Source organism: Oryzias melastigma, linkage group LG7 (assembly GCF_002922805.2).
Source record: "Oryzias melastigma strain HK-1 linkage group LG7, ASM292280v2, whole genome shotgun sequence".
NCBI classification, from domain to species: Eukaryota; Metazoa; Chordata; class Actinopteri; order Beloniformes; family Adrianichthyidae; genus Oryzias; species Oryzias melastigma.
In genome coordinates, this window is record NC_050518.1 from 30436693 (window position 1) to 30450362 (window position 13670).

A 13670-nucleotide genomic window follows, 5' to 3' on the forward strand; every position below is an offset into this window, starting at 1 on the left:
TCACTGTGAACACCAAAGGAGCAGGAAAAGCCAACGTGGACTGCAGCTTCACCGGCCCCAACAAAGGAGAAGCTGTTAAAGACTTTGAAATCATCAACAACCGGGACAACACGCACACTGTCAAATACACTCCTGTGCAGCAGGTAAGCTGGCAGAAGCATCAGTGGGTTTTTAGATTGAACTCATTTTTATTTTTACAAAAAAATCTTCCAATTTGAATCTCTGAGAAGTCCTCTGGAATCGGTGGGGGAGATGATTACCTGATGAGATCAGCTGCAAGAACTCCAACTTGTTTCCTGTTTATAAATTACCAAGTCCAGGAAGACTCAAATCACTGATTCACATGTTGAACGTGCAGAGATGGGAGACGGGAAGTTCTGTTAGGTGCCATTTTTGACCAAAATATTTCTGAGAGCATTTGGAAAAACAAAATGAGATAATTTAAAATATCACACTAAAGGCAATATTAAGGATGGAGACAATGTAGCTTAAGAGTCAATCACTGTATTTTCTGGGATTTCCCCAGTTTAGACATTTTGGAAGAATCTTCAGGCCTGTTATCAACACTCAAAATACATTTTTGATTCAAGATTAAATTTATGAAATGTAAGATTGAGATCAAACTACTGCAGTTACTCTTCATGTTAAATAAATGATTGCAAGAGGAGGGCTGAACCAGGTTCAACCCACTTTGAATTTGGAAGTGTCCTGAATATATCCAGGACTGGAAAAAAGGGTCATCAGTTAAGACTCAAAAAACAAATGCTCCCCTTTTGCCCAGGTAAAGGTTTTTACTTCACATTACAGTGCTGCTTTTTTTGTTGGTTTGTTTTTACGATTGTAACTGATTTATTCTGCATAGATGGCAGTGATAACAGTTTTGTAAACTGTACTTCCTCAATTTTTTTCTTCAAATTTTGCTTCTTCAAGTAACTGGGCATTCTATATCTCATTTGTGTATTTTAGTCACATTTTGAACCAACATGGTGGGACTCCTGTTTATGCTTTTTGTCATTGCTAGAGATGCATAATCTTTTTGTTGTCTATCCCAATTATTTGTTGTATTTCAGCTTGGCTATGTAAACCGTTTCATTCCGCAGAGTTCAGGAAGCCATTCATCATATTAAACCTAATACTGGCTGTGACAAAAAACTTAATATTTAATGAATGTTCATATTTATTTTTGTATCGGGAAACAAACTTTGTGTAGCTGCTAATTTTTTTTTTTTTTTTGAGAAACTAGAGGATATTTCCATGATGACCAGAACTACTTTGTTGGAAAATAAATGGTTTTAAAGAAGGATAAGTTGCTTAAAGATATTTTGACCCATTTGTATTAAAGTAGTCTTGTCAGTCTGTCTTTCTGAGCTCCTGCTCTGCTTCATCTCCATCAGGGTCCTCTGACCGTTGGTGTGACCTACGGTAAAGATCCCATTCCCAAGAGTCCCTTCAGCGTTCCTGTGGCGCCCTCCATGGACCTCGGCAAGATTAATGTGACCGGCCTCGGAGACAGTATGTTCTTCACTTTCATCGTTATTCTCACTCGTATGAAAGTTTGATTCTAATTTTTAGGGTTGTGCTTAATCATTTGATGTGTTTTTTTTCATTGAATTGTAGAGATGACTGTAGGCAAAGACCAGGAAGTGACTGTCAAGTCTAAGGGCGCCGGCGGTCAGGGAAAGGTTGCTGCAAAAGTGACCGGACCTTCTGGAAAGCCTGTGGTCAGCAAGGTCGGTCTTTGCGTTGGTCGGACTTTTCCACTGTAATGATGCTGTAAAGCTAATAGTATAAACCAAAAGTAGTCAGTTTTTCCTGATCATGAACATTCTAAGTTTAATTTCCTGTATTTTTATTTGTGTTCCAGGTTGAGATGGGTCTAAGCCCAGAGACCAGCCAGGTGAAGTTCATCCCTCGAGAAGTGGGGCCGTACCAGGTGGAACTGACCTACGACGGCGTGCCGATCCCTGGATCACCATTCACCCCCACAGCTTACCCTGCGTCAGACCCCTCCAAGGTCGGCCTTCGTTTACAGACCTGCTGTGTTCACACATGAATCTGCTGGGCTGACCTCACCCCGACCCCTCAGGTGCGCTGCTCCGGCCCAGGCTTGGAGCGTGGCAGAGTCGGAGAGACGGGGGAGTTTGTCGTGGACTGCACCAACGCCGGTCCGGCAGAGCTGACGATCGAAATCATCTCAGACGGCGGCACCGAGGCGGAGGTTCACATTCAGGACAACGGCGACGGGACGTACACAATCACCTACATCCCTCTGTACCCCGGCTGCTACACGCTCACCATCCGCTACGGTGGCCAGGATGTGCCCAACTTCCCTGCTCAGCTCAGTGTGGAGCCGGCAGTCGACATCAGCGGAGTCCACGTGTTTGGACCGGGGGTGGAAGGGAAAGGTAGGAAACGTTGGGGTTCAGTGATGTGGATTTATTTTTGAATTTAAAGACTCGCCCCAATCACAGTTTTTGTTATATTAATGGCATTCCCAGTAGTAGTTTAATTATGTTCTAATTTTAGCTAAAATCAAAAACCTTTTACGACAGAGCAGCATTAAATCATTAGAAATTCATCTGAGTTATGGGAGGGGCTATTGTGACGAGGGCAACCCCTCCCCCCTTCCCCTCACCATTGCTGAGAGCTGTTTGTTAATAAACACTCTCCTGCTAGCTTAAGCTACAGTCACAAATACAGCTGCTCTCGTGCTAAGGGGAAGCATCGGCAGAATCAACATCAGCTGCCGCCGCCAATTTATTTTTTTATTTTTTTCCCCGACTCGTGGTCACGTTCTTTATTTCTTTTTTTTCTTCCCTTCCCCGAGTTTCACTTGTTCACTTCAACAATTTGAATAAAGAATAATCCCAGAATATGTTCATCAGAGAACTACCACAAGAACATGTTAAAAATGCCAGCAACCAAACCTTTACCGTACTTCAATCAAGCATTAATTCATGTGCTCGAACTCTGTTTTAGGAGTCTTCAGAGATGCCACCACCGACTTCACCGTGGATGCTCGTGCTCTGACCCAGACCGGGGGAGAACACATTGAAGCTCTGATCAGCAACCCGTCTGGAAGCTGCACTGAAGCCATGATCACAGACCTCCGAGATGGAACCTACAATGTAGAGTACACTCCATACGAGGAGGGTGAGTGGAGCTGCAGCGCAGTGAGAATCCAGCTGACGCTCCTGCTCAGCTGCTGTACTCATCCACGGGAATGTTTCAGGCCCACACACCGTGGAGGTTTGCTACGACCGCTCTCCGGTGCCAAAGAGTCCGTTCCGTGTTGCCGTCACTGAAGGGTGCGACCCGGCTCGTGTCCGTGTGCACGGTCCTGGACTGAAAACGGGCATCACCAACAAGCCAAATAAGTTCACAGTTGAGACTCGGTATGCGACACAAACCCAGAACTCTCCAGAACAGAAAAGGAAAACTCTCTCTGACCTTCCTCACCTTCTTGTTGCAGAGGAGCGGGAACTGGCGGTCTCGGTCTGGCCATGGAAGGTCCATCAGAGGCTAAAATGTCCTGCGTTGATAATAAAGATGGCAGTTGCAGTGTGGAGTATATTCCATATGAGGCAGGAACCTACAACCTCAACGTCACATATGGAGGGCAACCCATCAAAGGTCCACTCAGAGAAACAAATTTATTGAGAAGTCATCAAATCCTTCTTCTGAAGGTCTCTTCTTGGTTTTGTCCGTGCAGGGAGTCCGTTCACGGTGCCCGTGAACGACACCGTGGACAGCACCAAGGTGAAGTGCCAGGGACCCGGTCTGGGCAACGCCGTCAGGGCAAACATCCCACAGGCGTTCACCGTGGACGCCTCCAAAGCTGGAGTGGCCCCGCTGCAGGTCCGCGTTCAAGGCCCCAAAGGTGACTCCTCCTCCTGACTGTAAACACCAAGGCACGCTGGTTTGCTTGCTCCGTGTTGACGCGTTCTTCTGTGTGGGTGAAGGTGTGGTGGAACCGGTGGAGGTGGTGGACAACGGAGACCAAACCCACACCGTCAACTATGTACCCACCAGAGACGGGCCGTACTCTATCAATGTGCTGTACGCTGATGAGGAGATCCCACGCAGGTAAAGCACAGACTGTTAAAATCCACTTTGACAAATGTCTACCTGAACAGACTGAAATGGAGGAAAACTTTAAAAAAAAAAAGCTAAAATTAGTTTCCACTGAGTGGTCCGGTGTTTTGTTTCCATTATAAAATGGACCCATTAAACGGTACTGAACTATTCCTGTTGAGGGGGTTCCATTAAAAGTGGACCGGAATAGCTGGGGAGGAGCTGCTGTAGCATCTGGCCCAGATTTTAATTTAATCGTCAACTCGACTAAGCTGCTGCAAATCCAGTTTAGTAGGCGCAAACTTGTAGAGCCTCTGCCCGTTTAGATGTTTACTTAAAGAGTTAAGATCACCTTTTATGTAATCTCATTCAAATCCACAAGCGCATCAAAACATGAACTGAATAATCTGGTCATCTCTAAACCGCATTTCCCACAAGAAAGCTGAGGGAACAAAGCAGATGTGAAGGTCGACGCCGTGGTGTTAAAGTGAGTTCAGATTAGTGACATGAGCAGTCAGGATAAAGAGCAGGCTCCGGATAAGATTACACCTGGATAACGTGTGCAACAGGAATACTCCTGTTTTTAAAAGACTTGAATGTTAAAGGAAAAATACTGCAGCTGATCCTGGATGGCACATTTTCCTTTTCAAACTTAACTTTCTTTTTCTCTGTCAGCCCCTACAAGGTGAAGGTCCTCCCCACTCACGACGCCAGTAAGGTGCGAGCAAGTGGACCGGGCCTCAACACCACAGGGGTGCCCGCCTCTCTGCCTGTCGAATTCACAATTGATGCCAAAGATGCTGGCGAGGGACTGCTGGCAGTGCAGATCACTGTGAGGAGGACTCATGCAAGTGAGAAGTTGCTGATCTGAGATTTTCAGCTTTGAAACCTGTCATCCTCTCTGCCGCAGGACCCAGAGGGGAAGCCGAAAAAGGCCAACATCCGGGACAACCACGATGGGACTTACCTGGTGTCTTATGTGCCAGACATGACGGGCAGATACACCATCCTGATCAAGTACGGCGGGGATGAGATCCCGTACTCGCCGTACCGCATCAGGGCTCTGCCCACTGGAGACGCCAGCAAGTGCACCGTCACAGGTGAGACGTCACGCCGCTGCTCGAGTCCTTGTGGTCATGGAAACACTCTTGGAAACAATCTCAAGCTGACCACAGCTGTTTATCAGCTCTATATGAAGACAGCGCAAGTAAATCTACAGCTTTTTGTTCACTTTTATGCTTTTGCTTTGTTTTTTACTCGTAGCATAACAGGCAAGACATTTTTTTTATTTATATATATTAAAAAAATACTTAAGATTGAAAACTGTTAGTTTTGATTTTTTTTTTTTTCCTGTTACCTTAAAAACATTTAAGATGTTTTTCACTTAAAACTCTGACTCATAATTAAGACAAAAAATGGAAGACTTGTCAGATAATTGACTTGAACCAGCCTAAAACAGTTCCTTTGTAATCAATTTAATGTCTCAATGCTTGTAACCAAATACTATGATGAATTGTGTCTAAAGAGCAGATGCTAGTCCACTGTCTGCAGCCATAAGATCATTGTTCCTCTTTGTCACGTGCTCTGATTCTTGACAGTTTCCTGAAGAGCTTTAAAAACAATGGATATTGACACCGGATATTAGCCGGTAATGTGGTAAAACTTGTTTAAAGTTCCACTCAATCATCTTTTTCAATCGTCCCCAGTAGTCTTTGAATTATAATAATGCATGCATATAATAATGTCTTGGACCATTTCTGCAGAGTGTCAGAAGTTCATTAGAAATTCACCTTTGAATTGTAAGAAGGGCTGTTGGGTCAGAGCATCTCCGCCCCCCTTTCCCCTCCCTCCTGCTGAGAGCTCAGAGCAGGAAGCGTATTTTCTACGTCAGAAAAAAGAATCTTTTACCATCTGCATTGTTTTTGTTTGCTCCTGATTTATGATTTGAACAAGGAAATACTCAGATGCAGTTTTAATCTGAATTTTCTTCATACGTCCTCAATCAGAAAAATGCCACAAGAACATGTTAAACTTCAAAAACAATTTTATTCAAAGTCGGTCTTCAAAAAGGATTTTCTTTTTTTTTTTTTTTTTCCGAGCTTAATTTGAGATTTGGAGGATTTTTAGAGCTGTGGTTCAGTTAATGCTGAAAGAAAATTAGAGTTGTTCTGGTTTACCTGAACATGAATGAAGATCCTTTAAATCCGTACACAATCTTTCCAGATTATGTAAAAATGTTTCTGCTTTCGTAGATGGCCACTTCTTTCCATCTTAGTACGGCCGTGTTCATAAGGATGTGTCACACAGCCACCAAGTGCAGTTTGTGGATATCGCACATATGTAATTATTGTTATATGTGAGAAAAGTTGTGGTCTTTTATCTAAAATTTTCAGAAGTACTGTTCATGGTTTATTCGTACTTCCTCCGGAGTTCTTTCAAAGAACACGTAAAGCCACACTTCACTGAACTTCTGCCCTTAGACATTCGGAGCACTGGGCAGAAATTAAATCGTGTCATCACCATGGGCAGGACCCGCCGCGGGCCTTCGCCATGCTTTCTTTTAAACAGTTGGATTCTCCTGGTCCACACCAGTTCTGAGTCGCTCCCCATCTCAGCTGGGGACACCCCCGGCAGGAGCCACAGCTGGGGGGATTTGCGAGAAAGGCCCGGTGCTTGTCCAGAGTTGTATCCCCGTCCGCTAAACATGGGACCCCTTCCTGCTACCTTCTTTTCACACGGCACCTGACCTCATCCCCCCAGAAAAGCTGGACAGATCAAGCAAGAGACCCCCAGTTGGCATAGACTTATAGAGGGGGGGGAAAGAGCAGCCTATTTATGTACAGTTACACAATACGTGAACTGTGTGTGATCATTGCGCTGTTTATATACAATTTAGTGATGATTAGTGAATCAGTTATGTATTTTATACATGACATCTGTTGTACATCCGTGGTACATGTGCGAAAGTCCATCAGACATGCATGGAACAATCGTCAGCCAAATATTTGCATGGCCTATGAATGTCTCAAACACAACTGCATAAGATTTGCATAATAATGGTGTACAAAAGATGTAAAATATGCCAAAACTGCATAACTCTCAAAGTACCAAAAATTTTGAACAGCTTGAACCGAATTCACATTAATAAACCAGGCAGCCCAAATCCCTGATGGGCTACTGCGCAGATTGACTGATCAATGCAAGAAACTCATATGAAATTTTGGTCTTACATAATTCATAAATGAACAATGCTCAAAATGATGTAGTGGCTGTGTGGTGATGCATTACAGTTCTCCATGAGACTTGAACCAAAGAGCCGCTCTACTGCCTTTTAGAGGAGCAGCTTAATGTTCAACTCACTCGTGCAGCAGTACTATCAACATTAGTTTATTTTTTTAGTAAACTAAAAACATATTTAAAAATAAGCTTTGCTGGTCAGCTTAAAGTCTTGGTGGAGAAAAAAGCTTACATAACGGTCCAACAGACGAGTAATAAAATAGTTTAAAAGCTCTTCATCCTTTTCCTGAAAAAGACCTTCAGCTAGTTTTTGTGGTTTGTTTCTTTTGTATAAATGAATACTTTTGTTTGTATCTTCTGCTTATTTATGGTTTCATGCATTGTTGTCCTGTCTGCTGTGCTCCTCAGTTACACATCCAAATGTATAAACACCTCCACACACGCACACCACCCGTCCTCCACGCTGCACACTCCACCATCACTGTTGTGTCCTCATGCAGGAGTCTGGAGCACAGTTGTTGCTGCTGTCCTCTCCCACACGCCCACCTGACTGTCTTTTTGTCACTTTTGTTTTTGTTTTTTTTCCTTGCTTCCCCGCTTCCCACCGTTCCTTTATCAGTCTCAATCGGCGGTCACGGTTTAGGTAAGCCCACTGAACCATCTGTAAAGGAAATGCTCTTCTTCTGTCAGCATGGAGGATAGTGGTTCCAGCTTTCTTCTGCCTTTTTCCAACCTTGGTTTCTGTTCCCCTGTGGTAACTGTGCGTCGTCCTCCGTCTTTTGTTGGACAGACTAATAGACTAACAGAGCAGGTAAGGTTGCATGGTGGAATGGCTCTCTGGCTAATCTAGCCCTCAGTTAAAAACATGACCACTCTTAACAGAAGTTTCATTGGTAACAGTTTACAGTAGGCTGGAATAACATGATTAGATTGACTTTAACAAATCCTCCAGGTTGTGGAATGTGCATGCTGCTTGTTTGAAGGCCCAGTTCGTCTCTGAGCTGCTGTAACGTTACTGCATCATTTTTATTTGTCACAAAGGCGCTGGCATCGGCCCAACTATCCAGATCGGCGAGCAGACGGTCATTACGGTCGACGCCAAGGCTGCTGGAAAAGGAAAGGTGACGTGCAGCGTGTGCACGCCCGAGGGGGCGGAGCTGGACGTGGACGTGGTGGAAAACGAGGATGGGACATTTGACATCTTCTACACGGCGCCGCAGCCCGGCGAGTACATCATCTGCGTGCGTTTCGGAGGAGAGCACATTCCCAACAGCCCCTTCCAAGTCACGGTGAGTGATGTGGAGATCTGGTATCAGGGCCTGGGAGGGTTCGGGCGGAGCAGGAACTGTGGAGGAACAAAACACGGATAACTCGACCGGAGCAGAACTGTGACTGAAAGAACAGGTTTTGTTCAACATCGCTGGAAATTATTTCATGAAATTTTAAATGAAGACTGAGGATTAGAACAGAGCGAGACATATTTACCAAAAATAAATCTGTTTAATATTGGCTAAAATACATAAATGGTGAAAAATGGGCATAGAAATGAAAAAAATATTGATGTTATTTGTTGTAAAAGTTTGGGGATATTGTCAGTTTTTATTTGATCCACTTTAAATATCTCTTAAGATGGTAGAATTAAGGGATGGTGCAGTATAGAAATGTGGGGAAACGGTTAAAAAAAAAAAATTTCCTCAATTAAATTTTTCTTTAAATGTATGAATTTTATTTGGTCTTTTTTGATCTTCCATACTGACCTCCTAATAAATTTAAGACTTTTGATCTCCAGGAAGCAAATTTTTAAGTTCCTCCGAAAAACACAATTTTTTAAACTATTCTGACGCTTTTATTTCCCATCAACTCTTATTGTGTGTCTTTATCTCCTCACCCCCATCTCCCCTCTCAGGCCCTGGAAGGAGCTCCCTCAGACCAGCTCATGCAACAGAGTCAAATGGCCCAGTACTACACTCAGCAGCCCTGGGTACCCAAAACCTGCAGCTTCATCCTTTGTCATCCCCCTAACTACATTTCTTAAACTTCCTTCCATTTCCTCTCATCCTTCATCCCATCGTTTTCATCCTGTGTGGCAGCTCCATCATCCGTTGTCTCTCTTCGCAGGTGTTTCATCTCTCAGGGAGCTTTTTCATTCAAACAGAAGCAGACATTTTGAAAGTCTATAATGTGGACTTAGTTCCACATCTTTCAAAATGGCTCATTGTGGCTGTTCGTCCTTCCATCATGACCCTCATTCATGTTCTCTCTCACAGTTTGACCATCATCATGTCTCCTCCATTTGTCATTTCATCTCATGATTCTCCTGTGTTGGTGTTTGGACGCTCCTGTGTGCCTCCACTCTTCTGTGATATGCTGGAAGAATGGCCCCTTTGCTGCACCCTCCTCATGGTTCATCATTTGTTTCCTAGGCAACAGACCGGCCAATGGGAATGAATGGTCTGGACGTGGCCGGGCTGAGACCTTTTGACCTCGTCATACCGTTCACCATCCAGAAGGGCGAGATCACAGGTAACCTTAAACGCTCGGTGATGGGGAAGATGTTCTCATCCAGACAAGATTAACTTTTTTTCGGTTTTTCTAAAGGTGAGGTTCGAATGCCTTCGGGTAAAGTGGCCAAACCTGACATTGCCGACAACAAAGACGGCACGGTCACCGTCAAGTATGCGCCTACGGAGGCCGGCCTGCATGAGATGGACATCAAATATGACGGCATCCACATCCCAGGTACCACTGAGCCGGTTTGTAAAAAAATGGATGGATCCGTGATGGGATAATAACAGCTCTCATGCTGCTGTTCACAGGAAGCCCTCTGCAGTTCTATGTGGACTACATGAACAGTGGCAACGTCAGCGCCTACGGCCCCGGCCTCATCCACGGCACTGTCAACAAACCCGCCGTCTTCACGGTTGATACTAAAGATGCAGGAGAAGGTAGGCAGAATATTTGTACGAGATTAATGGAAGTTATGATCTATCATCTGAAAGGTGAGGAAAATCATAAGTCCCAAAGTTAAACATTGACTGCAGCATTAGTCCAGGTGAAGGTCAGCAGGACAAAGGGGGTTTTGCTACGGAGCTGGTTATCAATTCCCTTTTCTTTTTTCTTGAATCAATGGACAGAAATTCTTTATTCACAAAGTCATTTAGGCCCAACAAAAAAATCCCAAATGAAGCAGAGGAAACAAAACTGGTCTTAAAAGAAAAAAAAAAAAAAAAAACAACCCACTTCCTGGTTAAAAACACTGGGGAAGCTTTATAGCTACAGACAAGTCCATACAGCACACATGGGGACAAGGAAGCAACTAATCATTTTGAATATTTATAAAATTATGAATAAAGATAAAGCTATGCATTAAAAAAATCTACCACATAATTTAAGACGTCAACATAAACCAAATAAATATGTTTAAAATAAACCGTAATGTTCATAGTGAGACTTGGAATCCCTGCTGTGGTTCGCCCCAATTCTTCTTTCTGTCATTTTAAAAACTAACAGATTACTTTAACTATTTTTCAAATAAAACAAGAAGCTTGTTCATCAATTAAATATTTAAGTTTGTTTTAGTAATAAAAATAAAAAAAAGTGAGTGGTTCATCCACCACAAAACTCTTGTTATGAATCAATGTTTGAGTTGGAGTTAAAGATGACGAATAAAAGACGATGTACATTCAAGAAACCAATTCTCTGTCCCGGCAGGAGGTCTCTCCCTGGCTATTGAAGGTCCGTCCAAAGCAGACATCAGCTGCGTGGACAACCAGGACGGGACCTGCACAGTCTCCTATCTGCCGGTCCTGCCGGGAGACTACAACATCCTGGTCAAATACAATGACAAACACATTCCTGGAAGTCCCTTCTCTGCCAGGATAACTGGTAAGGTTAAAACATGATACCATTCAGATTACCTTTAATGAGGATTCTGCTGTTTTTAGCCAAAATCAAACAATCTGTTGTTTTGTAGGCCATAGTTTCTGCAGAGCGGCAGGAGTTCATCAGAAATTTGCCCCAGAGTTGTGGGCAGGACCAAACTTGTGGCTCCTGATTCACAACAATCTGAATTAAAAAAAAAAAAAAATCGTAACTTTGATTTAAGCTTAATTTTCTCAATACATGTTCTCCATTATCAAAAAATGACAGAAGAACAAGTTAAAAATACAGAAGCATTGTATCATTTCATCGGAGGTGGTCTTTAATATCATACAGAACTCAGGACGGACTTGGAGAATGAGTTGATCTGATCTGTGACTCTGGTCTGCAGGTGACGACTCCATGAGAACATCCCAACTGAAGGTGGGTTCCGCGGCTGATATTCCTCTGGACATCGGCGAGCTGGATCTTAGCCAGCTGACCGCCTCCCTCACCACGCCCTCGGGCCGTGAGGAGCCCTGCCTGCTGAAGATGCTGCGTAACGGACACGTCGGTGAGTGTGACCTCCTGACCCTAGAAAGGATTAACCGCAACGGTTGATGTAATGCTGCTGTTTTTTCTGCAACAGGTATTTCCTTCATTCCCAAAGAGATGGGAGAGCATCTGGTGAACATCAAGAAGAACGGTCGCCACATCCCCAGCAGTCCTTTTGCTGTCATGATCAGCCAGTCTGAGATCGGTGATGCCAGCCGGGTCCGTGTGAGCGGGCAGGGTCTGATTGAGGCCAAGACCTTTGAGCAGGCAGAGTTCATCATCGACACTCGAGATGCAGGTAAAGCTCCGTCCCACACGCTCTCTCCAAAAGACGCCTCGACCTTCACACTGAACATTCTCCATCCGTGCTCCCTGAAGGGTACGGCGGCCTGAGCCTCTCCATCGAGGGGCCCAGTAAAGTGGACATCAACACAGAGGACCAGGAGGACGGAACCTGTAAAGTCACGTACTCCCCCACCGAACCAGGAAACTACATCATCAGCATCAAGTTTGCTGACCAGCACGTTCCAGGTGAGGATCGGAGAACATGCAGGAGTTCAGAGGTGGTGTTTCATGCTGCAACACTGATCAACTGTGTTCCTTCAGGGAGTGCATTCACAGTGAAAGTGACTGGAGAAGGCAGAATGAAGGAGAGCATCACCAGGAAGAGGAGGGCGGCGTCTGTCGCCAATGTGGGCAGCCAGTGCGACCTCAGCCTCAAGATCCCAGGTGAAGCCGAAGACCCTCTGGAGGTGGTTGAAATGCCTCCGTCCATGTTATCTGGAATGAATCCATTCTGTCTTTCAGAGATCAGCATAGCGGACATGACGGCTCAGGTGACCAGCCCGTCGGGCCAGATTCACAAGGCGGACATCATGGAGGGGGAGAACAACACCTACTGCATCCGCTTCGTCCCCACCGAGACGGGAGTGCACACCGTGAGCGTCAAATACAACGGCATGCACGTACCTGGCAGCCCCTTCCAGTTCACAGTGGGACCCCTGGGTGAAGGCGGGTCGCACAAGGTCCGTGCTGGAGGTCCAGGTCTTGAGAGAGCTGAGGCAGGAGTACCAGGTTGGTGTTTAGGTAAGCTTGAAGTGCTTTGGGTCTACACATCCTGACTCCTCTGTTCTCTGCAGCGGAGTTCAGCATCTGGACGAGGGAAGCCGGAGCCGGAGGACTGAGCATTGCTGTGGAGGGGCCCAGCAAGGCGGAGATCGCCTTCGAGGACCGCAAAGATGGCTCCAGCGGCGTGTCTTATATTGTCCAGGAGCCTGGTGAGGGGAGAGAACTGGGCCAAGCTCTAGAAGATCAAACCTGACGTTGGTTTTTGTCTCACTCCACCTGAAAGGGAGAGTTTTAGTCACTGATCTTCTAACCCAGAGGTCTGGAGCCACATGTGGCTCTTTTACCTCTACTGTGGCTCTCTGATTAGAGTTTTCAATTTCAAAACTGTAAATAAAAAGTATGAAAAAAATTTAACTTAAACTTTCAGCTACCAGCTCAGTGGCTTTGTGGTAAAGTGTCCACCCTGAGACTAAAAGGTTGTGAGTTCAAATACAGGGTGAATCATACCAAAGACTCCAAAAATGGGACCCAGGTAACACCTCAATTCATCCTATAGGGGGCAGCACACAGACGGTTTTTGAATATATTTTTAAAGAATTAAACAAGTTTATTTGAATTAATCAAAAATTTGACAATGACCTACATACAGCACTTTTAAAGCCCCATTTAGAATTAAATGTATAAAAAAATGGGGGTTTGGTTACCCTTTAACTTAAACACTTTTGCAAAAAATTAAGACGGTGCATGACTTTATGAGGCTACTGGCTATAGTTCCCAAATGCCCCAAGCAATTTGGCTTCAAAGTTTGACAAAGTCAAACTAAAACATTGAAGGACAAAAACCACAGAAAATAAGCACAACCAGGATTCATTATATTT

At 44.6% G+C, this 13670-nt stretch overlaps 1 protein-coding gene across 3 annotated transcripts in view; it reads left to right on the plus strand.

The window, feature by feature from the left end:
- flna (filamin A, alpha (actin binding protein 280)) overlaps positions 1 to 13670 on the plus strand; it is a 51205-nt gene that overhangs the window by 33114 nt on the left and 4421 nt on the right. Inside the window, exons 20-43 of one of the 3 annotated variants that reach the window (XM_024293958.2) lie at positions 1395 to 1512; positions 1618 to 1730; positions 1865 to 2014; positions 2087 to 2405; positions 2980 to 3153; positions 3233 to 3395; positions 3473 to 3633; positions 3713 to 3880; positions 3963 to 4086; positions 4750 to 4906; positions 4985 to 5174; positions 7931 to 7954; positions 8353 to 8600; positions 9218 to 9292; positions 9735 to 9834; positions 9910 to 10050; positions 10128 to 10256; positions 11023 to 11196; positions 11582 to 11743; positions 11819 to 12022; positions 12103 to 12255; positions 12331 to 12453; positions 12532 to 12798; positions 12864 to 13001. In XM_024293958.2, coding sequence (XP_024149726.1) covers positions 1395 to 1512; positions 1618 to 1730; positions 1865 to 2014; positions 2087 to 2405; positions 2980 to 3153; positions 3233 to 3395; positions 3473 to 3633; positions 3713 to 3880; positions 3963 to 4086; positions 4750 to 4906; positions 4985 to 5174; positions 7931 to 7954; positions 8353 to 8600; positions 9218 to 9292; positions 9735 to 9834; positions 9910 to 10050; positions 10128 to 10256; positions 11023 to 11196; positions 11582 to 11743; positions 11819 to 12022; positions 12103 to 12255; positions 12331 to 12453; positions 12532 to 12798; positions 12864 to 13001 — 3775 coding nt within the window. The remainder of the gene's footprint in view (positions 1 to 1394; positions 1513 to 1617; positions 1731 to 1864; positions 2015 to 2086; positions 2406 to 2979; positions 3154 to 3232; positions 3396 to 3472; positions 3634 to 3712; positions 3881 to 3962; positions 4087 to 4749; positions 4907 to 4984; positions 5175 to 7930; positions 7955 to 8352; positions 8601 to 9217; positions 9293 to 9734; positions 9835 to 9909; positions 10051 to 10127; positions 10257 to 11022; positions 11197 to 11581; positions 11744 to 11818; positions 12023 to 12102; positions 12256 to 12330; positions 12454 to 12531; positions 12799 to 12863; positions 13002 to 13670) is intronic. The other 2 variants (XM_024293961.2, XM_024293960.2) reach the window with 2 other exon arrangements.